Source organism: Lycium barbarum, chromosome 1 (assembly GCF_019175385.1).
Source record: "Lycium barbarum isolate Lr01 chromosome 1, ASM1917538v2, whole genome shotgun sequence".
Taxonomy (NCBI): domain Eukaryota; kingdom Viridiplantae; phylum Streptophyta; class Magnoliopsida; order Solanales; family Solanaceae; genus Lycium; species Lycium barbarum.
The window spans coordinates 505,011-528,861 of NC_083337.1; the positions used below are offsets into that span (position 1 = coordinate 505,011).

Below are 23,851 nucleotides of genomic sequence, written 5' to 3' on the forward strand. Positions count from 1 at the left end.
CTTAGCCCATTCCCTGCTAATGGAACCGATTTGATCGTCGCTCTTGCTCTTGTGACTCATAAGAAAAAAACTAGTCCGACTCAAATGTAAAAATAGTTTGAAAATTGCATTACTGAAGCAACTATAGTCAAATACAATTCTAAAATATCCAAAGCTCAACGCATTGTTGGTTAATCTTTGCTCCTTTTCTTCTTGATGGTCCTCAGAATATTGATTGGGTTGACATTAGAAGGTACATCTCTCACGCGACTGAGAGCTAGAGAAGGGTAACCAGTCTATGTTTAGACATCATCTGTACCGAAATACCTGTCACCAAACTCCCCCATTCCAGGGATAACACGAAATTCTTCGTTCAAGCCACTTTCTATCTCAGATGTCACAATCTTTATTCTTGGAAAACGTGTACACACAACATGTACTCCTTGGGGTGCCTAGTTTAGAAACAACACAAGTTGTGACTCCAGAATTATATCACGATATCCACATATTTATACTGTAACCATCAAAGTGAATCTTTTATGCATGAACCAGTACACTTACAGAAATAAGATTGAGGAATAAAATGTTGGACTCTGAGACTCCCTTCTTTAACAGTAAAGAAATAGCTTGAACTGCTGAATTCCCTGCAGATTGTCACATAATGGGCTTGGTTATGCAATCGTTTTGTCAAGAGATATTTAATGTTCTCGATGATGTAGTGCATCCACATTTTGTGTGCACGAAGTCATGGTCAGGTGATGTCGAGGGCGTTCTTGAAAAATAGACTAACCCGTGCCAAGGATAGGATCCAACAAAAGGACATGCCTTTGTGCAATATCTTCTGGTAGTTTTTCATAGATCAGCTGCACCGATCATGCAATTAATGAAAATGAGCATTAGCAATTTTTTTTTTTTTTTTTTTTAAAAGGACAGAAATCTCAATGTAATGATTCGGGAGGACAAAGCAGATCGATAACCTGCTGACCATTGTCGCCCTCTCTGTGGATAAGAATCTTGCCTATCTTGATACCTTTACAACATGCACGCAAGGCATTCTCCATGCTCTCTCCACTGCGCAAAATTAGAAATTCTTATGGCTAAGTACAGAGAATGTAGCAATCACGAAATCTACTTTCGAAGGCAGAAAAGAAGCAAGCACGGTCACTTATAAGGTATTAAAGTAAAATGTTTCAACACATAAAAGGAAGATATGATTAGGTAAACCACATATACATTCAACAACATTAAAACAGCTGAGTGGGAATGAATTACAACTGTCACCAATTACTTGAAATTATAATTCGACTGATTAACAATACATAATTTTATTTTAGTTTTCGAGATTAACACGTCAAATTTAAATATCGACTAGATTGCAAAACTTTTAAATATTTTGCATATCTAATTTCCCACACTAGAAGAAAAAGGAACCCCCATTGATACAAATCTTTTTAGCTGGCGTATACTCTAAAAGCACTATAAATCTTGATCCCCTCAGTGCAACATGTATTTATCTTGAGAATTTCGAAAATAAAGCTTTCCACATTCAATGTCAAACTATCAAGCTTCTAAGAAGATAGAATCTCTCATTTCGTATTATGATGAGGCTTCATGCGAACAGCTCTTTACCATTTTAATTGCTCAAGTTACCACTCTTAAATTAGGCCAAGGAAAAGGTTAGGGCCAAGGGCGAAGCCAAGTGTAACCAAGGGGGTTCGTCCCTTCGGCGGAAAATTACACTGTATATTCTAGGCTAAATTTATTTTTTGTGTATATAAAGTAGATGTTGAAGCCCCATGACTTCTTAGTGTGTTTACTTCTTCATATTTTTGAACACCCTTACTGAAAATCTTGGCTCCGCCACTGGTTAGGGCCGTATCTTTAATCATATAATTACTTGTCAGATATTTAGCGATCACTACAATTCGCTCTTCTAAGCTTTCCATTAACGATTGACCAAGACTTCAACCCAAATCTACCTAAAAAACATGAAATTCATGTAAAAGAAGAATTGCAGGAATTACATGTAAACATAGAATGCATCTAAATATGGCACAGAAATCACATGCATCAGCCTAAGGAAATGTAGACTGTAAGAAAAATAGAAAGTCCTTCCTATGCTCTGCAGCCCCCACATATTTACCTCATATATTGAAGAAAAATCAAGGGAGACAAACAATAATTACCTTCTAATTACAGAGACACCACATAACCTCTTGCAAAAATCTACACCGCTGTATACAGATCCTGCATCCAAACAGAGGTGCGTTTATTTAAGTATACTTTTTCATGCTCGTAAACAGCTAACTTGGGATATGAAGAAGAGCCAAGTCTAAGAATAAACATGAGTAGAAAAATCATGAATCAAAATGACAATATTGGCTATAGTCCATGAAGGTCTTGTTTCACCGCAAAATCCAATCATTTAGCTGACATAAAAAAAAGCAGGCAATACATCCAAACTAAAAAGAGACTAGTTTTTACCAATGTTGGTTGGTCCCAGTGTAATCCCACAATAGTGGGGTCTGGGGAGGGTAAGATGTACGCAGCCTTACCCCTACCTGGGTAGGGAGGCTGTTTCCGATTGACCCTCGGCAACCCTCCTCCTTTATCCGGGCTTGGGACCGGCAATGTGAGCGAGCTCACCAATGTAAATTCATGAAACCCAAGCCACCACAAGTAATATGGATTAAAGTTAAAATTAGTGTAAAATTCGTAGGCATTAGTCCAAATGCTGAAAATTTATCAGAATAGACGATTGGAACTTAACAAATTACCATGGTGTTGACACTACTAACAGAGCATCAAAGAAACGTGTTTGCTAAGCTGCTACGATCAGTAGTCTTTCAGAGGAAATCAATTTTACTTGTTAAGGACCAAGGAAAACATGTCAGCTTACAAATTATGGAAACCACAAATAGATTGATTGAAATACACTGACAAAAATGACATCTAAAATCAAATTTCATTGCTCCACCACTGCTGCCATTAAAGACTTGAAAAGGCAAATAAAACTGATTCAGTAAATGAATTGAGACAATAATCTTCTGTAAGAAAAAAAGCATTTAGCCCGATTTCTACACCTAGTATAGGCAGACACTATCAAATAGGCTACAGCAATAGAAGAAATCAAAAGATTTCCAAGTACAAGGCATGAGTATTGCATCACGGGGATAGCGCTTACCAGTTGGAGTGATCACCTGTTTTTCCGTAAATGGCAGATGGCCTAGTCCATGTTCAACAACCTGGTACAGGTGAGGAAGAACTCTCATAGATAAGGGAAACCAAAGATTTGGCTTTTTCGTGTCAAAAACTTAACTTGATTACCATGTACGAAAGAAAGACTTACCAACCGAATCAATCGATCAGCATAAAACACAAAATCATATTTCTCCGTCTGCTCATCACGGATAATTGTATGCATGCCACGTATCTAAATGAAACAAATAACAATCTTTAGAAGAAAATAAATGCTTGATCTTGAAGAACAGGAAAAATGACTTCGAGATGAAGAGGCACAGATAATCAGCAAGATGGAAATTGAACCTGGAAAGTAGATTGAATAACATATAAGTTAGGGTATATTTTACAAAGATCATGTTGACCAAGTTTCGTCCTGATATGTTGAACAATCAAATCGATTGCAACATGATTGTCTCCACCCCGGGGAATGATAATGTCAGCATACTTCTTTGTTGGAAGAATGAAGTCATCAAAAGCCGGTTTGACAAACTTGGAGTACTGCACGAACATTACATTATGTTATTCTTGAAAAGCAAACAAATTACAAAAAGAAGCAGGACAAAGAAAATTATTCATCCATCTGTTGATCTTTATAATAGCAAAAATTTGCATTTTCTTGGATGTTGGGTCACACAAAAGAAAAATCTGATACCTTGACAAAATTTCTGCCAATAACAGCAAAAAGTACATATGAAACGGCAAAGTTAGCTCACAATTTCTTTCAAAAAACTATAAAGGTCCTAACCTGATCTAGTACTGTAGCAATATCTCTATTCTTTTCAACAGTATCACGTCTTATTCTCCTTGCAAGACGTACATCAGCATCTGCACCGAAAATTTTAAATTATGAAACCACAAAAGTAGAAGATTCACCATCGACGTCCGTAGACATGGATTGGAACAACAAGCAGAAGCTATATCCTCGTGATCAAGACTAAATCGGCCAACCGAACAATACGAAGAGCTGACAAAAATTGTAAAAAGAAATGCTGTGAAAAAATAAGTAAAATAACTCCAATAATCTCGCTTCAATATATATTTTCTTCTCGAGAAATCGAATGTGGTCTAGACAAATAAGGACTGGAATAAAAAAAATCAATTTGTTTTTATCACTTTTAGGTGAAACAAGTGAAAAGAACAAGATGCATGTGGATGAGATAAAGAATATGGCGCCCTAATTTTTGGATATCGTGTATAGAAGTCAATGAAAGGAAGAACTCAGGTCACCAGGGCGACAAGCAGTAATCTAATACAAGAAAGATAAATATATATCAAAGAAAGGAGAGAAAAGAACCTGTATCTACAAAAATCTTCATACTCATCAGATCTCGGACACGAGGATCATGAAAAATGAGAATGCCTTCCAAAATTATAACATCCGAAGGATTGACCTACCATATTTTGAGTCAAAGTGGTTAATGACACTTATTAGATAATTAGCAGCAGGCAATAGCGTTTCCACTCTTCTATTTAAACCATCTACCAGGAAGAGTGTATGTGTTCCATGTCATTGGAGTGTTATCTTTCTCCTTTTCTTCCTTGTTTTAACTTAAAGGCAGGTTTGGGATCGTGGATACAAAATTGTTCAAACAGACAAGGCAGGAAAAGAGTTCACAGTTTGACCGAAACCGATGGATGACATAAATTCACGTATTCTTAAAAGAAACTAGGATGATATCTATGTAAATGAAATAAAAAGAGAGGAGAAACCATGCTACAAAGAAATTACCCTTCTGAGGGGGAATACGTCATTTTTATAACTCTTAAAATCATATTTTGGAATATCTACAGCTTGTCCATGCTTCAATTTCTCCATCACACGCAACAATTGCTCGGTGTCAAATGCATCTGAATAAAACACAATAATTAGAAAGAAGCACAAAACTTAGCCCGGACATTATTCTAGAACATACTGATTTTACCATTTCTGAAACCAAGTACAAATCTTCATTAAGTGATTTCAAGGAGTTAACACTTATGTGAAAACTAGTACTAATTGGTCAAATTCTTATTAAGTGGTTTCACTGAATTGACACTTCTGTGGAAGCTATTACTGATAGTTTTTGAGGAACCTCTAGTAAGATTAAAGACTTTAAGGCCTCAATGGCTGAACCACAATAGCATGTGTTTCAAGTCACAGATCTTTGTAGTTCATGCGACCAATTACAAATTGTATAGAGGCAACTGCCAGAATGATAAAATGGATGTTTGCCGATGCTTTGGCATAGAAAATGGTTTCTTTATTTCTCTAACAAACTAAAAAAATAAACAATTTTACCTGTTTATCCAACTCAGATAATGAAAACTAGACTAACCAGTTGAAACTTTTAAAAGGGAATTTGAAGGAATGGAGCAAGAACAATAGGAGCAACTGGAAACAACAAAAGGAAGAGATTCTTGATCGACTGGCCAAATGGGAAACCATCCAGGAACAAAGAAGATTGACAGATGATGAACTATTGCAAAAGACTAATCTTGCTATGAACTATGAGGAAGTGGCCAGAAATGAAGAGATGGGGTGGAGACAAAGATCCAGAATACAGTGGTTGAAGCAGGGGGATAAAAATACTAAATATTTCCACAGGATAGCAACATCACATAAGAGGTTTAACTCCATAGATATGCTGAATGTGGAAGGGTGCAATATCACTGAACCTAATGCTATCAAGGGAGCAATTCAAAGTTTCTACCAAAACTTATACAGGGAGACAGAATTGTGGAGGCCAGAACTACAACTAGAAGGGTTTACTTGTATTAATGAAGAGGAGCAGGAAGAGTTACAAAAACAAATTGAGCAGGAGGAGATTCTGGAATGCATTAAACTTTGTGCTATGGAGAAGGCACCCGGGCCTGATGGATTTCCTGTGTCTTTCTACCTCTCTTTCTGGGAATTATTGAAAGAAGATATAAAGTGTGTTGTCCAGGAGTTCTATGCTAACCAAAGAACTGAGAAAAGCTTCAATGCAACTTTTGTGGCTCTCATCCCCAAGAAAGCAGGTGCTTCTGAGTTGAAAGACTTCAGACCACTAAGTCTAATCACAGGCATATATATAAGGTGATAGCAAAAATACTTGCTGAAAGGTTGAAAAAGGTGGTGGATAAGCTGGTCAACAAGCATCAAATGGCATTTATAAAAGGGAGACAGTTAATGGATGCCGCACTCATTGCAAGTGAATGTGTGGATTCAAGACTGGAAGGTGTTGAACCAGGTATAATGTGCAAGATGGACATTGAAAAGGCATATGATCATGTGAACTGGAAGTTCTTACTGAATACTTTAAAACAAATGGGTTTTGGAGAAAGATGGCTCGGGTGGATTAAATTTTGCATCAGCATTGTTAGGTTTTCTATTTTAGTGAATGGTGAACCAGTGGGCTCCTTTCCCTCAAAAAGGGGACTTAGACAGGGTGACCCCCTCTCCCCCTTCTGTTTATCTTGGCAATGGAAGGTTTTGATAGCTTGATGAGGATAGCAATCCAAAACAGATGGATTAAAGGCTTTCAGATGGGGGGAAACACTGATCAAGTCAAAGAAATTTGTCATTTGCATAAGCAGACGACACTGTTATTTTTTGTGAACCTCAAGAGGAACAAATAAGATTCATCAAAATAATCTTACTGTTCTTTGAAGCTTCTTCAGGTTTGAAAGTGAATTGGGGGAAAAGCAATTTGTTCCCAATTAAGGAGGTGGCTAATATTCAGAGTTTGGCAAATATTTTGGGATGTAAAGTGGATAATATGCCTACAGTCTAATTGGGCATGCCATTAGGTAATAAACACAAGGATACAGAGATATGGGATAGCATTGTGGAGAAGACAAAAAGGAGATTGGCAAGATGGAAGGCTCAATACTTGTCTTTAGGGGGTAGACATATCCTTATAAATTCAGTGTTAGATTCCCTTCCTACTTATGTAATGTCACTATTTCCAATAACTTCTGAAGTTTAGAAGAAACTGGACAAATTAAGGAGGGATTTCCTTTGGCATGGTTGCAAAGAGATTAAAGGTTATAATTTGGTTAAATGGGAGATTACTTTGAAAAGCAGAGACAGTGGAGGCTCGGGCATCAGAGATTTGAGAAAGCAGAATAATAGTTTATTGATGAAATGGCTTTGGAGATATAATGAAGAGGGGCAAGCTCTATGGAAGGATGTTATCAAATGCAAATATGGTACATACAATCCTTGGTGTAGTAATGTCAGCATTGATACTTATGGGGTTGGGGTCTGGAGAACTATCAGAAACTTATGGCCAAAGCTTGAAGGCAATTTATATATAAAAGTGGGAGATAGTAGGAGAACAAAATTCTGGGGAGGTGCTTGGAATAATCAAACCCCTCTGAGAGATTCCTTTCCAGATATGTTCATTCTTTGCAACAATCCAGAGGCTAATGTCAGTGATTATTGGACACCACAGGGTTGGGATTTATCTTTTAGGAGGCTACTAAATGATTGGGAAGTGGAGAGAGTGGCCAAATTGCTAGAAGAAATAGGGATGTTTCCTGGCACCAACAGTGCACCTGACTCATTGAAATGGAAACATAGTGAAGATGGGGCTTTCACTGTTAGCAGGGCTTACAAAATGGAAAGCAACCAGCAAAACAACAGACGCAAAAGCTTGTGGAGAAAGGTTTGGAGAAACTTAGCACCAACCAAAGTAAAATGCTTTACATGGTTGGTTGCTAGGAGGGCTTACTTGACACATGAAGTTTTGAAGAAAAAAAGAATGACTGTAGTATCTTGGTGTTCATTATGTGGGAAAACAGAAGAGACGAACAACCATTTATTTTTGCATTGCAGCTTCACAACACAGATTTGGGCCATCTTTCTTAGTCTCACAGAAACAAAGTGGACCATGCCTGAACATAATGCAGATCTGCTAAGTTGTTGGATTAGAAGAGGGGGGAGTAAGAGTCAGAAGGCATGGTGGAGGATAATCCCACACTGCATATGGTGGACAGTGTGGAAAGAAAGGAATAGTAGAAATTTTGAAGATAGGTCCAATTCCATTCAGAAGGTTAAGTGGAATTGTATTGTATCTTTTTAGTTTTGGTGTAAAGAAAAAGATATAGAGGAAATAGAACAGTTGGTAGAATTATTAGGATCTTTGTAAGTATTTCTCTCTTCGTTTTTCTTTTAAAGGTCCCCAGCATCTCCATACTGCTGAAGAATACCAATTACCATTTTCCGAAAAAAAAAAAAAAAAAAAAAACTAGACTAACCAGGATGGTCAAAGTTGTACTCATGAACTTTTGTGAGTTCTTCTGGTGTCAAATTGTGATAAAATGAATCCTGCCAATCGAAACACAAGCCAGACAAAAAAGTCTGAGTTTTGGTAGGCTATACATCAATTTTTTCCAAACTCAACACAAATATAATGCAAAAGAAACTGAAATGTAGCCCCATCTCAAAAAAAAAAAAAAAACTTTATTCCCATCTGAAAAAGAACACTGAAATTTAGTGGAACACAGACAATATTCTAAACTCTATGGTTTTTCTGATCACAACTTCAGCAATGAAACATCTCAGATGAAGCCTTATCAGTGCTCGATAGAAGAACTATTCTTATTGAACTTCGCAGGTAAAAGCTAAGATCCATGAGTCATCAAAAACTGATATCTTGAAACTCTTTTTGTCCGCAAAACTTAGAAGACAACTAGGAAATTTCAGATTGAATGTAATTACAATGCAAGTTAAATTTCCTCAAAATGTACTCTATTGTCATAAAAGACAGGGAAGTGATAGAACTAGTACATGAATAGCCATAAACACCAAAGCATTAGCAAAAAGAATTGGATAGCGAGCTTATGAATAATTAGATTATATAATTTTAGCTTGATTAATTTACATTTTTTATAAAACTAGACAGTTAAACATACCACCACCACCCCCCACCCCCCATCCCCCACCCCTCCCAAAAAAAAAGGAAAATATGGAATAGGACCATGGCTAGCCTATACCTCATCAAGAAGAAAGATGAAGTGGCTGTACTAAGCAAAGAGTGAATGTTTATCAACTATATCTGCCTCAAGGGCTTAGCTCACAAGGTTGAGGGATTTTGTGGCTAAGGGCACGGGTCCAAGCCCTACGCCAAGCGAACTCAGCCTACTATTTAACTGGAGAAAGGTAGAGGGCTGGGCCCATCATCCCCGAGTTTCAAGGGCTGTAGTTGGTCCTAAAGGTTGGGTCCAGACGGATTTTTTGGTAGAATATTTTTTAGAAAAAGAACCGCATAGGAAAAGCTTATGCTATCAGTCAAATTAAGATTGATGAAAGGTGTTATATTTAGACTCATATATCATAAATAAAAACAAAAGCTTCATTTTCTACTCTGAAGAAAACCCACCTGGTTAACTAGGACAACACGCTGATCATGAAGTTGATCAATAATCAAATCACAAACTGTCTTTTTGCCTGATGCAGCACCTCCAGCAACTCCTGCAGGGAAAACAGTTCATATGAACACGGATTAAGAGAACACTAGGAGAGCTGGAATAATTCAAACAGATAACAATCATGATAGTCGCAAACACAATTAACATTTTTAGCCTAGAATAGAATGAAAATTCAATCAGCTCAATGATTAAAATCCCGATGATTCATTCCCATCTTGGCCATAATCCCAAGAGATTTCCTCGGACCAAAGCATAAAAATGCTCTATTGACCAACAATAACATGTGCACGCGCCATAGAGAACCTGTAAAGTCCTCCTTCCGTAATTTGTGCTAATTGTAGGACCAAACATCATACAAAAACTTCAGAGATGAAAAGCTCGCCGCATATGTTTCCAGTAAATGCTTGAGCAACTCCTTTAAGACTGGATTATACATTCTTTCTGTCGCGTCAGATAAAAACAGGATCAAGCATAAAAATGAATCCAGGCTTTAGTCAGATAAAATTTGGTCTGGACTTCTGTGTCAAAGAGCTAGTTAAATAATTTTTATGCAAGTTGCAAGCAAAATGATTTCTTGTTCATTGCCAAATTCAACATCATAACTTTCTTATGAAATGTCATCATGCATATGCATGTATAGATTTACTAAGCTTTAAAGGTGCTAGCGCCATTAACATCCATCCAAAATAATTTGAATGATGACAGAAATTAATCGTTCTGCATTTAATTGTGATAAAAAGATTGAGTAGCTGCATAGGGGAGTGCGGAACAATTGAGTGATTATTGTAAATAAAGGAAAGTATTCATCCATGTTTATCTCCTTCTATGGTTAATCAAAGCATGATAGCTTCGAAGCTACCATTAGTTGAGACAAAGCTCAAACAACAGCAATAGATATATTACTGCCTCGACATACCTATAACAAAGGGTTGCTTAATACTTTCATCTATAGAAGTTGTTGGTTGCTCAATCTCTGAAGTACGTGGCTCTTCTAAATGGAATCCAGAATAATGAGCTCCTGATGAAGCCTGAATCAAATCTTCAACTGCTTTTGAACCCATTGACTAATTGTAGGCTCTGCATTTTACGTAACAATCAGGTGATGGAATAAAAGTGTACAACATAAAATAGTCATCCAGATGGTAAATATAGAATTTTCACTTCTCTTTCAAGTTCAAAACGCAATAACATAGCTGGGCAAGATTGTATATCACTAACACTTGTTGCTTGTGTGATACACATAAAATATATGCTTATATGATTTAGAGAAAGAGAAAGAGAAAAAGTTGCCATATGCATTGATCACCACTGTGGATTGGCTCACGTTTGTGTCAATCTACACTGGGAGATGTAATTAAGCATATCTCTGCATAACTGATAAGCCGCATTCTTTTGAAACCAAAATTGAAGACAAGGATAAGAAATCGCTGACTCGTTTTATGATGCCAAGTTCCGCAAAAATTGACTAGCTGCTAAGCAAAATAACAGACATGTTGGCCTTCTGTGAGATCTTGTCCAAAGTAACTCCTTTACTTTTTTCCCTTTGAAAGGTCAAAACAGTAAGGTTCATCATTCATGGTTACTTAACTTAGATACATATGTTTATACTTTTTGGCACTTTGGTGTAGGATGCTAAGTGTCTGTGATACTGACACCTTCTTTATATTTCTTGGTTCCCAAATTTATAAAGGGCTACTGAGTTTTTGCTTGTATTTATTCATGCACTTTGGATGAATAAAATACATACGTACCGGTCTTAAAAAACAGTTCATGATTCCTAAAGAAAATGAGCATGCACAAGCAAAAATGTCAACTTGGCTTGGTGGTCTAGCTTGCTCCATTAGACTACTCTTTTTCTTCTGAGCCGAGGGTCTATCGGAAACAGCCTCTTTATCCCATAAAGGTAGAGGTAAGGTCTGCGTACATCTTACCCTCCCCAGACCCCCCTTGTGGGATTACACTGGGTATGTTGTTGTTGTTGTATCCAAGAACATTTGGTTTGTGAAAATTGACCAAATTTAGGAGTCGATCACTGCAGAAAAGTCATAAGTCAAAAGTATATGTCCAGATAAAGCAAACACAATCTAGCCATACCCAAAAGCAGTTTAGCTCATCCATTAACATCAACTTGAACATACCAATTATATTCAGAAAACTGTCACCTTTACACCCTCCTCTTTTTTTTTTTTATTTTTTTATTTTTTGCAGAAAGACTTGCTTCGATTTTGACTCCTGGCAATGTCAAGTATATGTATAAAACTACATTGGATCTTTCCCGAAGTATAACTTAACATCGGATTCAAAATAACTCAAAACAGACCATTGAGAAGCAATTTCGTAATTGATGCTTCATGACTCTAGTTTGGTTCTTAAAGTCCCAATGATACTCAACTAATAAAGGAGGCGCCTCTCCACCTCTCTTTTTCTTTTCTCACAAATTTCCCAAATACAAAGTTTTAATCTTTCAGAATGCTAATCATCACGTTTGATTCATTAATCACAACACAATCTGATCCAAACAGGATAACAACTCAAGTCTGGAATTTCCAGCAAACTGATATGTAACCAATCTGAATCTTGAATGCAATACTTCAGTTCTCAACAGCCTCTCAACGTGCCATATTAATCAGAATCATCACGTTAGCTCTTTATCGTCCAATTAAACAATTTAGCAGCACCTTAATTTGTACATGTCCTAGCAAATTGATAAAAGAATCCCTCCAAATCCTAACTGCTCCCTCTGTCCAATTTATGTGACACACGTACAATTTTAGTCAATCCCATAAAGAATGCCACCTTTCTATATTGCCCAATCAAACACCTTCACATAAATTGGGACAGATGGAGTACTAAGTATTCATGACTCCGCCGTATCCTAGTTCAGACATCCTCAATTGAGTACAATTGATCACCTAGACAAACTACAACTAGTACACCTCAGTCCCAAATGATCACCCTGAATGCTGAAAATTAATTCAGTTCATCTCAGCAGCTAAAAAGTACGAAAAGATCGCTCCTTTGCTGCAACCAAATCAAGGTTTCACAAATTCCTAGTAAATTGATAAAAGAATCTATCTAAATCCTTGTAACTATTCCCTCCCTTTCAATTTGTTTGTCTTACTTTCCTTTTTAGTCTGTTTCAAAAATAATGCCTCTTTCCTGATTTGACAACTCTTTAACTCCAGCATCCCACATGGCATGTTTAAGATCACAAGATTAAAGCACATTTTGGTACATTATACATATCTTTAGTTTAAGACCACAAGATTCAAAAGTTTCTTTCCTTTCTTAAACCCCGTGCCCACGACTCCGTTGTATCCTATTCCTAGTTCAAACATCCTCAAATTGAGTACAAATGATTACCCACAATGCTGAAAAATTAATTCAATTATCTCAGCAGCTAAAAATAGTTAAAAAGATTGCTTCTTTGCTGCAACTAAATCAACCCCATGTGAGGGCCCTAAGGATAGAAAAGGTAGGGGACTAGAACAATTAATAAATAACAATAAAGATTCTGCCTGCTAATAAAAACTATTAATTTATCACAAAAAAAAAAGAAACTCCAAATCAAAATCTTTAACATATAATCCAACAGATAAAGCTAATAAACTAAATCAAGATCCATATATGCAACAAGAAATGAGATAAAAAACTTGAACATAATAAATTAAACAAGCTGCTAATGTGAATGCAAAGTTTTATATATAAATATATGAACAAGATTCTGGAATATACCTTTTATGAGCTAAAAAAAAGATCTTTTACAATTTTGGATTATCAATTTATACGAATCTTTAAACAATTTTGTGAATTTATAATGGAAAGTTTCAGAGAAGGAGTGTGTTTTGCTATATTATTTATTGTGTTGATATTTTTGTGAAAATTACAGTGACTGGTGACGATATACACTAGATATACCGTGTGGTTGCACCTGACAAAAGTTTAACCAAAAAAAAAAAAAAAGGAAACTTCTTTTGTTTTGATTATCTTGTGTCTCGAAATTGTTGGTCCAACTAATTTATATTTAGTAGGTGTTTGGTCATGGAAATCAATATTTTTTTACTTTATTTGGAATTTTGAAGTAGGAGTAGAAGATTTTTTAATTTTTTTTTTATTACATAGGGGTAGGGGAGGAAATTACAATGTGTGATTCGACTTTATTAAAATCTTTTTTTATTATTTTATGCTGATTTGATTTTTACCTTATCTTAAACAATTAATATCGACAATTATTGTTCTTATACTATATCGAGAATTCATTTTTCAGAATTCAAACCCGAAATTTTAAATAAGGATGAAGAATATGTATAAAAAAAAATCACTCAACTTTGACTAGTTAGCTTCAATAGTCATTTTAGCCGGAAATATAACTTTCGATGTCTATTTAATGACGTGACTGGTATAAATTTTCACCAAAAATAAAATTAATTTGTAAATATATTTAGGATCTAATTCATCATAACTAGTGCATAAAAAAGAAGAATATATTTAATGAATAAGTGAAAAATATCTTTTGTAGAATTAATTAAAACTTAAAAATCATATGGGAAAATTTTAGATTGCCCTTAATAGTTAATAAATCTCTCATTTACTCAAATTGTCATTTGCACACATATGGACATATGGTATAATTAGCCATGACAAGAGGTGAGCCATTACACGTCATCACCGAATCGGATATGGGGTCCACTCTCTTGTTGATGTCGACTTTGGGCCAACGAAGTTAGTGAATCTACTAGTCTACCCCATTTCTTTCCCTTTTTATCAAAGACTTTTTATATTATTATTTTATTCTTGATTTGATTTTGACCTTATCTTAAACAATTAATGTCGGCAATTATTCACCACAAACAACAACATACCCATTGTATTCTCACAAGTAGAGTATGGAAAGGTTAGGATGTAAGCAGTCCTTACGTCTATCTTTATGGGGTAGGGGTAGAGAGACTGTTTTCCGAAAGACCCTCGACTTGAAAGGAAAGAAAATATCGGTAATTTATTGATTCAACTAAGCCGAATTTATATCAAGTACAGTTATTAAAAAAGATAAAGACACTTTCTACGAAAAAGCTTTTCATTTCGAAATAAGTGTTTCTTTCTGATCGTTCTAATCCTAATAAGTAATAACTATCACGTCATCCCTTTTCTACTCCAACTAACGAAAAATGTATTTGAATGGTCACAATCGTTTATAACGTAATCAACGTGAATTTTTAGGTTAACGTTGCATATTCTGAGAAAAAAATATAATGCAAAACAATAAACAAATTTCACCTCGCCTAATGGTAAGATTGTTGTGGATTTTGTTGATTGTTGTGTGGTGTAAACTGCAATTTTTTTTTTGGCGCTATCCATTGCATCGTTTATCTAAAACTAACACTCCCTCGAAGAAAATGTCAGGGTATGCTCGCTTGTTTTAGTTCGAATATTGCATACTTCCATACGTTTATACATACTCCTTCTGTTTCATAATAAGTGATGATTTTAGCGTCGGCAAACCCTTAACAAACTTACTCACTCCTGAAAAGTAAGAAGTGTTTCTATTAACATACTCTTAATCATGTGATTTGAAAAAAAAAAAATCTTTAATGATTACTAATTATGTAAAACTTCATTTATTTAAATAAAGATAAACTTGGAAGAAAAAAATTAATGCCTTCTTGATTTTATGAAACACCAATTATTTTTAAACAAAATGAAAAAATAAAAACACCATTTATTATGAAACACATGGAGTATAAACTCTCAAACTTCCTTTGTTCTATTAATAACAGAAATTTAAAAATGGCAAAGATCCAAAACACTTTTAGTTGGAGTTTGTCAGACAAGTGGGACCTATTTACTATGTTTTTTCTAAAGGTGTAGGCTTGTGAATTACAACCTGTGATCTGTTTTTATTTTGTCGTGGTTACTTAAATAATCGGTCCAAAATACTTATCATTTTTAAAAATTCAATATAGCATTAAGTGGTCGTTTGGTAGATAGTCAAAATTATCCCGGGACTAATTTATCCCACTTCTTGGGATTATTTTATCCCATCTGGATAAGGTGGATATCCCACCCTTAGGATAAGGCTTCATTTTGTGCCGTGTTTGGTAGGAGGTATAAATTTATCCCAGGATAAATTTATCCTCCTACCAAACACCCCAGGATAAATTTATCCTCCTATCAAACACGGTATAAAAAATTAATGCTGGGATATCCCAACCTATACCATGCACCAAACGACCCCTAAGTATTTTTTTTTTTTTCAGCCTCATCGGTCCAATATGTAGTGACTAGTGACCATCTATTTTGGCTTCATATGAATTTAAATAAACAGGGTCAATGAAAATTCATATAGATGACTTTCAACTTATTCAGGATTAAAACATAGTAGTAATTATTGTTGTAATGGCGCGTGGTGACCATCCTTTTTTGGATGCACCGATATTATGGTCAGTTTGCACACACTTTCACTAAATCGTTGGATGGCCTACTATAGAAAATAGAAGTACCGAATAAATATGCGCTGGACTAACGCTGAGTGTTATAGTTGGGTTCGAACCTAAGATTTCTAGATTGTTCCTATAGTTCTATTTCCGACCACTCAACAACCATCACTGGGGACTAATTGGCTGCCTTTCCTCAGTGTCCTCAAATGCAAGGGCGGAGGTAGAAACCCAGATACGGCTTGGCATATCTTGGCAAAGATTCTGGAAGCCAAATCCTCAAACAGTTCAGCAAGGAAAAGTTTTTTTTCAGGAATTCAATACATTGTTCAAGAGATCATAGTAATGGAAGTTAATTGGTAAAAGTACTTACACAGGAAAGTTATGCACTAATAATGAATATGGTACTCATAGAACTTTCAACAGCTGCACTTCAAAAATTAGAGGCTCCTTCATGTGAGACATAAGGCTACGCCTTGGTCCAAACTGCAACAAAATAAATTTCTGCTGATGAAATGATAACGTCGACTATAAAAGCAAAGTGGAAATGAACTCTTGCAAATTAACCAGCCAAAATTATATCCACGGAATTACTCATAGAGTCGGTTAGTTGGAAAATGTAGATAAGCGCTACCAAGAGTAGGTTAAATGAATAATGTGCAGAAAACACATACCTCTTCAGGTACTGGTTGTAAGTTTTCATTGATGTATCCAACGGAAGGCGGTATCAGTGCTCTTCTTTTTCCTGCAGTGCAGGCCTTACAGTTCAACTAATAGAACTGTATACTTTGAAAAATGGGAAATAGTTTTTCCTCGAGATATCCTATCAATTACTGTGGTTTGAATATATTTTCAAAAAACGAAGAAGTCAATAATTTTTAAGAGAGTAGGAACAACCTCCTGGCTTCATTCCAGTTAAGACTTCTTTAAGACCTTCTATTATCTGCAGATATTCATGGAGACTTGTAAGATGAACAGATATCAGTTCATTATCAACTAAACTCCCCCCACCCTTCCTCAAACATAGACACCTGGAAAGAAGAGGGGACCAATGCAACTATAAGAGGTGGCTTATTATAGTGAGAAGAAATAGACAACAATACATTTTTCATCTCATTAACTAGAACTTGTCTAGAATCTACCTATTAACCTTGTTTGGTAAACTATGTGGCGCTATTGGACCACAAGCACTATATATCTCCCATTTTAAAGGCACAAATGATGTTGATATGCAATATAACTTGATGAGACCTTCCAGCCATGCCACTTAATGGAAGTCAGAAGGTTTGCTGTCTGACCTTTAAAATCTCTATTTTAAGCCGAAAGCTAGTATAAACCATGACCTGTTTATCATCCAGAGGAAGTATGACAGGGGCACTCTCTCCGCTGAATTGGTCCACCGTACTACATTGAAGCAAAATGAAAAAGTTCATTGTATATTCCACAGAACAGAAGAAAGTATGACGTGGATTTACTGACAAAGAAGTATCTGGAGGAGCCAAACATAAACTGACACTCTTCCTTTTTCTGTTTTTTTCAACCAGCAGCTGCAGAATTTTCTTACTTTCTTAAGTTGATCTTCATTTAAAACAGTACCTGTGGACAAAATATCCATTTGATCGTCGGCAGACATAATTAATTTCAACGGTATCTCCTTCATGAGCCTCTGGTCCTTCCCCTTCAACAATATCTTTAGAAGACCCAAAAAACAGTTAATACTCAGAAATAAAACAAGAATGACATGGAAGGCTTGATGTGCCCCTTCCCAACATAATACATTATGCTTGTCATGACATCAATGACTTCTTCATTTAATGGAATATAAAACTGTAAAGAAGAAGATCATTAAACAGTCATCTTTAAATATATGCTGTTTTTTCCTCTTAACATTTTTACTGGGTTAAAATCTACAATTCCTATCCTGTATGCTGTATGCATGCACTAAACATTGAACACATGAATGTTGCATGCCAAACATGGAGGCAAGTTATCACATTCAATTCAATTATAACAGCTTGAGGCTCGAGTAGGGGCGAAGCCAAGTGGTGGCCAGGGTGTTCACCGGAAACCCCTTGGGCCAAAAATTACCTTGTATACACAAGGTTAAAATTATTTTTTGTGCATAAATAGTAAATGTTGAACCCCCTTGGTTTCCTCGTTTCTTACTCTTTTATATTTTTGAACCCCTTTAGTGAAAATCCTGGCTCCGCCACTGGACTGGAGCCGTAAAATGATCGAAAGAGTCGGGAAGAAAACTCAATTAAACTCATATAAATTCAACCTTGACTTGTTTCTTCAATAAAGAAACACACACCAAACTATTTACGTCAATTTTCAACCAAACCAAGCTCGTAAGTATGTGTTCACAAATATCTAGGACATATATGTACTTATTTATCTATATTTATTCACCAAGCATAAGCCTATACATACCTCTCAAAATTATTGAGATTGAGTCCAGCTAGTTAGATATTCTGTGTATGGGCATGTTCTGGCATAACTCTTCTATCTATGTGAAGTCATTTTTCTTAGAATCAGCTTGGAACTTTGAAAGATTTGGTTTACTTGTAGAATTTAAGAGATTTTGAGTGTTCCCCTCAAATTAGAATTTGAGGAATTGATGACATCATCTCATACAAGCCAAGCTAAGCTGAGGTTGAGCTATACTATCCATTAATAAGTCAAATAGCAATGCACATTGCACACAGCTATAGCGAGGGTTGATAAAAAATCATAATAAGAAAACAACTTGAATATATTTATTATGTAAACTTAAAAAGGGTTTTACCTTGTATCCTCACTCCACTATCAAGCTTTAGGGTCCTGAATGCTTCAAATCCAAATTAACAACAGCAATTAAATAATGACAGCATTTATTCTAGGCCAGGTAGACAATTAAGTTGTGGAGGTAAGCAACCACATCAAAAGCAGAAAAGAAATGGAAACAACATTTACCGGATAACATCAGGTTCTCTCATATCCTGCACTGGTGCGGATAAGACAGGACGAATACTTATGAAGATGGGACTCAATCCAACAAATTGCAGAACTGACCTTCTTAGCAACTTTTTGACAATTAGGGATGGCATCCTTTCATATGAGCTTTTACACGCAGCAATCTTACATTGCTCAGTGTCCTTACAGCTGTTTGCATAAACAAGTTACAAATTACAAGTAGTATTAAGCAGATGAAAGTTTGAGATTAAGACATAGCAGTAGTAGTAGTTGTTGTTGTTGTTTAAGCAGATGACACTTCTATTCTTCTTCTTCTTTCTTTTTCATTTTCAGGTTTTTATCTCTAACATCAAAAAATTTCTTTATCCATAAACCGTCCCATCTTGCATCCAGGGGCCGCCCTTGGATGCAAGAGGGTAGTTTAGGATTCACATAAACCCATTAGCTTTTACTCATACTATATATAGGTAAAAAGGCAGCCCGGTGCATTAAACTCCCGCTATACGTGATATCCGGGGAAGAGCCGGACCACAAGAGTCTATTGTACGCAACTATTAAGTACCTCTAACTATTTGACTGTCAACTCATATTAACTCGAGGTCGTTGCAGAGACCCATAAAATTCAAATCTTGGAACCGAATCTATTTGCATCAAGTTTATAAAATCTCCGCTCTAACCATTGCTAAATAACATAATTTTTTGTCTATGCAAATCATTCCATCAGAGAAAATTCATCATGACACAAAGCATAACAAGCTGTTAAAGCAGTAAGTAACACCTTATTACCGTGGGCTTTTGGAAGCGAATAAACGACTAAATAGGAGAGTAGCTTGAAGTTGAGAAGCTGCCATCGTTACCAATTGAGCAGCTATTAGTGGTAGGGACTTTTTTTGCTAAAAATAGGAATAAGAGGGACCAGAAAGAACAAGGTGGGAAACGCACAAGGAAGAAGAGATAATGACAAAAGTGGTAACTCATGTTTGGATATGTTTAAAATAGTCCCTAAACATACTTTCGAGTAGTTTTGGTTCCTTAAGTTTGTTAAGAGTGATTATTTTTTAATAAAATCTATTTGTTACTAGTTATGTGAGGCTCGTGATAAGTTCGGGCCCAAACTCAAGATATAAAAGTAGATATTTTAACTAAAGAAATATAATTTGTGTTAGTACAAGTGTACAACAACAACAACAACAACCATATACCTATTGTAGTCCCACAAGTGGGTAGTTATATGAAAGCAAAATTTTCATTCCACTCCTTTAATATTTTAACTTTCATTTTGATGAAATTATTTACTTTAAATCAAATGTGGAGCCAGAATTTGACATTTATAACTTATGTATCCTAATTTTCTGAAGTTATTTAGTTCTAAATAAATAATCTATACATAGTTAATGAACTTTTAAGACAAATATATAATTTAACTTGTGCAGCGGATGGAGCTGCTCCTCTCTTAATTAGGAATTAGGGGTTCGGCCCGGGCTCAAACTCAAGATATAAAAGTAGATATTTTAACTAAAGAAATATAATTTGTGTTAGTACAAGTGTACAACATCAACCATATACCCATTGTAGTCCCACAAGTGGGTAGTTATATGAAAGCAAAATTTTCATTCCACTCCTTTAATATTTTAACTTCCATTTTGATGAAATTATTTACTTCAAATCAAATGTGGAGCCAGAATTTGACATTTATAACTTATGTATCATAATTTTCTGAAGTTATTTAGTTCTAAATAAATAATCTATACATAGTTAATGAACTTTTAAGACAAATACATAATTTAACTTGTGCAGCGAATGGAGATGCTCCTCTCTTAATTAGGGATTAGGGGTTCGAACATGGATATGGATAAAATCTTTGGAGGAAGCGCTCCTCCCGAATAGGCGCGATACAGTGCGAATTATCTGGATTAATTGGGCTCAAATGCGGATATCGAGCACCAACCAGAAAACTAAAGAACATGAAAAATGAGGTAGGAGGTTCGATAGCTTTTCAAAAGTAGACCTTAAAAACAAAAAACAAAAAAATTGACTTAAATAAATAAGATTAGGACCTAAAAGTAATTAATTAAAAAGTTTTTTAAAAAAATTGAAAATTATTGTGAGGACTACAAAAGTCCCCAGGTTCGATAAATTTTGAAAAGTAGACCTTAAAAACAAAAAACAAAAAAAATTGACTTAAATAAATATGATTAGGACCTAAAAGTAATTAATTAAAAAGTTTTTAAAAAATTGAGAAATTATTGTGAGGACTACAAAAGTCCCCACATTTGCTCTTATATATAATAGTAATATTCAATGAAAATAGTGAAAATAAAAATATATTTAGCCAGAAACACTAGGCAAGTCTCGTCAAATTCTAGAAACGGCAGCATCAAAATTGCAATCACACTTCAGAAATAGAAAGAAAAAAAACCTCAGAAATTGCACCATAAAAATAATAGTACCAAAAACCATAAAGAGATTAAGAATAACTTGAACTATCAAAAATTGTATCTCAAAAGTGAATTATTGTTAGATCTTATTTTTTTCATAGTTCACAAAATCTAACCATTTATAATTTTTAAAATATTCGATGAAGATAAAACAAAAACAAAAAACTGGTAACTTTTAATTAACTTAAAGGACCAAGATTGATCAAGTAAGTATTTAAAGGATAATTTTAGATCTACCTCTAAATATAGGGGACCATTCTAGTCGAAGTACAATTGTGTTAGTTAATTTCTATTATTTCTAAATAAAAAGGAAAAGTTAGTTAATCGCTCTTGTCATATTTCTTAATTTCATAAGCATTTTTCGTATTTTTAAATCAATCACTTAATACCATATATATATATATATATGAATTCATCTAAGCTGATAGTATACAAAATAAAATAAAAAGTAATAGAAGTCTATTATATTTTCTATTGCATAAAAAATTTTGATGGGTTGAAAAGACTCCTAGAAAATATAGGAAATGAAATAAACTAGAAAGTTGATTAGCCTCGTTCAAACCACAAATTTCTTGCAGCAAAAATCCTCATCGAGACTTAAAATGTGCGGATTTGCTGTTTTATGAGTCATACAGTGAACTTTTCGAAAATTGTATCATTTTTCTTAAAAAAGACATTTGAGGGAATGTGTGACCTTTTCACGTTGCTCGTACCGATACGATCCATTCCTTGTCACTTACAATAAGGAGCTAGACGAGTATCCGTAGACCTTTGTCTGTCACAAGATCCCATCGCCCGGTTCAATCAATATATAACCGAAAACATACTTTTAAATAAATAAGCAGGCTTCCCTCACTTGACCTGCATCCCGAAAAAGAATTCATGTGATCTTCAATAGGAATACTGTAAAATGCCCTATAAAAATATCAATAGTTCGAGCACCATTGATTTTGTATGTTATTAGTACTGCTTGCCAATTTGAATTGCATCAGAATTCTCATTCGAATTTCATATACAAGAACTCGAGACATAAAATGAATCCTTCTTATGAATATTAATATGAATAAAACAATTTTTAAACTAATCGATACCGCATATATAAATCTTTTAATTAAATTATGCCTTATCTTTTAGTAACTCTGAATTGACCCAATAGATTGAAAATCTTTCAAATAAGTTTCTTCAATGGGATTATGTCTAGCTCGTCGCCTTTAACAACTTTACATACTATTTCACCCTTATAAACCGATGCACATGGAGGTCGACATAGGACATCTTTATACCATCTCAAACAACATTCTCTCATTTTATCCTCAATACATGCTAATTGCACGTTTGATATGAATGCAATAATTTCTAGATAAGTGATTTGTTAATGTATACATACTATGTGTCGAATTCGCTTGCTTTCTTCGTATGTTTACTTTTTCGTATGTTGACACCCCTTCGTAAGAATCATAGTTCCGCCATTGATATTGTATAATCATGTATGATGGCACATTCGCCTTATTATTCGTATCTCTGTAACCGTTATTTTGTGAAAATGTTGGTCTCTTTAGCCGCCCAGCATTCACTCTCATATAACATTGATGGTTTTACGATTGTTCTACATATAACACTTTGTTAACACTTATCTATTTCAACCATCCGCTTTTGACTATCTATTTAATATCATCATCTATTATTCAATTATATATATCGGAACAACAATATCAATATATCTGAATTATTTGCATTATTGAGGATTCATCATTAATGATGTTTTAAGTTGACTGTCAGCCTGTCACAACTACTCTCCGTTATTCTGGTTTATAACCGACAAGATGAGCAAACTCATTGTTTACCCGTAAAACGGTTCAGTTGAATTTGTAGACGTGGTCAAGGATACGTGAATCAAATTAGGATGTTTACATTAAGCTAATGTAAATATGCGTAAACAAAGTGAGTGGTAAGGAATAGCCTAGGCTGCCGTTACTAATTCCGGTCTGGCCGTGGCACCAGAGCTTAGTAAAAGACGACAATAAGATTAAAGCGTTAGCAAAGAATAATTGTGTGAACTGAGTATATTAGCTCGTATCTCCTGTCTTTACAATGGGAATGGAAAACCCTATATATACTAAGAGCTATGGGCACACATTCCATGTATTACGACCCTACCCATAATGAATTTTAAATACATAACAATAATGGGTAATGAAGAGGGCCATAAAGCATGATTACACCGTATCCGTAACGCCTGAACTGACCCGTAACGGAAGACCGTTACACTATCGTCCGGAGCTGTTCTAATCTCCCATTAGGCCTAGCTTTTTTTTTCGGTACCGTGGCTATACCACCGGTGGTAATCGTGTTGACTCATCTTATGACTTGTCCTCTATGCCACGTGTCCTAACCGTATTGGTCCAGTTGTGT

At 35.2% G+C, this 23,851-nt stretch overlaps 2 protein-coding genes across 6 annotated transcripts; both read right to left on the bottom strand.

Annotated features, from left to right (window-relative positions):
- Positions 1–56: 56 nt before the first annotated feature.
- LOC132627724 (uridine kinase-like protein 4) lies at positions 57–13,570 on the bottom strand. Its single transcript, XM_060343283.1, has 15 exons — positions 13,351–13,570; positions 10,532–10,692; positions 9,567–9,658; positions 8,443–8,512; positions 4,952–5,070; positions 4,517–4,613; positions 3,968–4,047; positions 3,526–3,720; positions 3,329–3,412; positions 3,164–3,224; positions 2,166–2,226; positions 957–1,050; positions 770–842; positions 541–623; positions 57–431 (listed from the first exon to the last, which is right to left on the bottom strand). The coding sequence occupies exons 2-15, from the start codon at positions 10,674–10,676 to the stop codon at positions 282–284; spliced, it is 1,404 nt and encodes a 467-aa protein (XP_060199266.1). The 5' UTR covers positions 10,677–10,692; positions 13,351–13,570; the 3' UTR covers positions 57–281.
- Positions 13,571–16,098: 2,528 nt separating this feature from the next.
- On the bottom strand, positions 16,099–19,945 carry LOC132627747 (peptidyl-prolyl cis-trans isomerase FKBP16-1, chloroplastic). Of its 5 annotated transcripts, XM_060343319.1 has the most exons (9): positions 19,788–19,944; positions 19,002–19,190; positions 18,835–18,869; positions 17,643–17,736; positions 17,345–17,450; positions 16,944–16,989; positions 16,721–16,791; positions 16,420–16,532; positions 16,099–16,310 (listed from the first exon to the last, which is right to left on the bottom strand). In XM_060343319.1, the coding sequence occupies exons 1-8, from the start codon at positions 19,850–19,852 to the stop codon at positions 16,455–16,457; spliced, it is 684 nt and encodes a 227-aa protein (XP_060199302.1). In that variant the 5' UTR covers positions 19,853–19,944; the 3' UTR covers positions 16,099–16,310; positions 16,420–16,454. The 5 variants fall into 5 exon arrangements, with proteins under 5 accessions (XP_060199302.1, XP_060199313.1, XP_060199306.1 ...); XM_060343330.1 differs by lacking the exon at positions 16,099–16,310 and having other exon boundaries at positions 16,334–16,532; positions 19,101–19,190; positions 19,788–19,945; XM_060343323.1 differs by lacking the exon at positions 16,099–16,310 and having other exon boundaries at positions 16,334–16,532; positions 17,390–17,450.
- Positions 19,946–23,851: the final 3,906 nt, after the last annotated feature.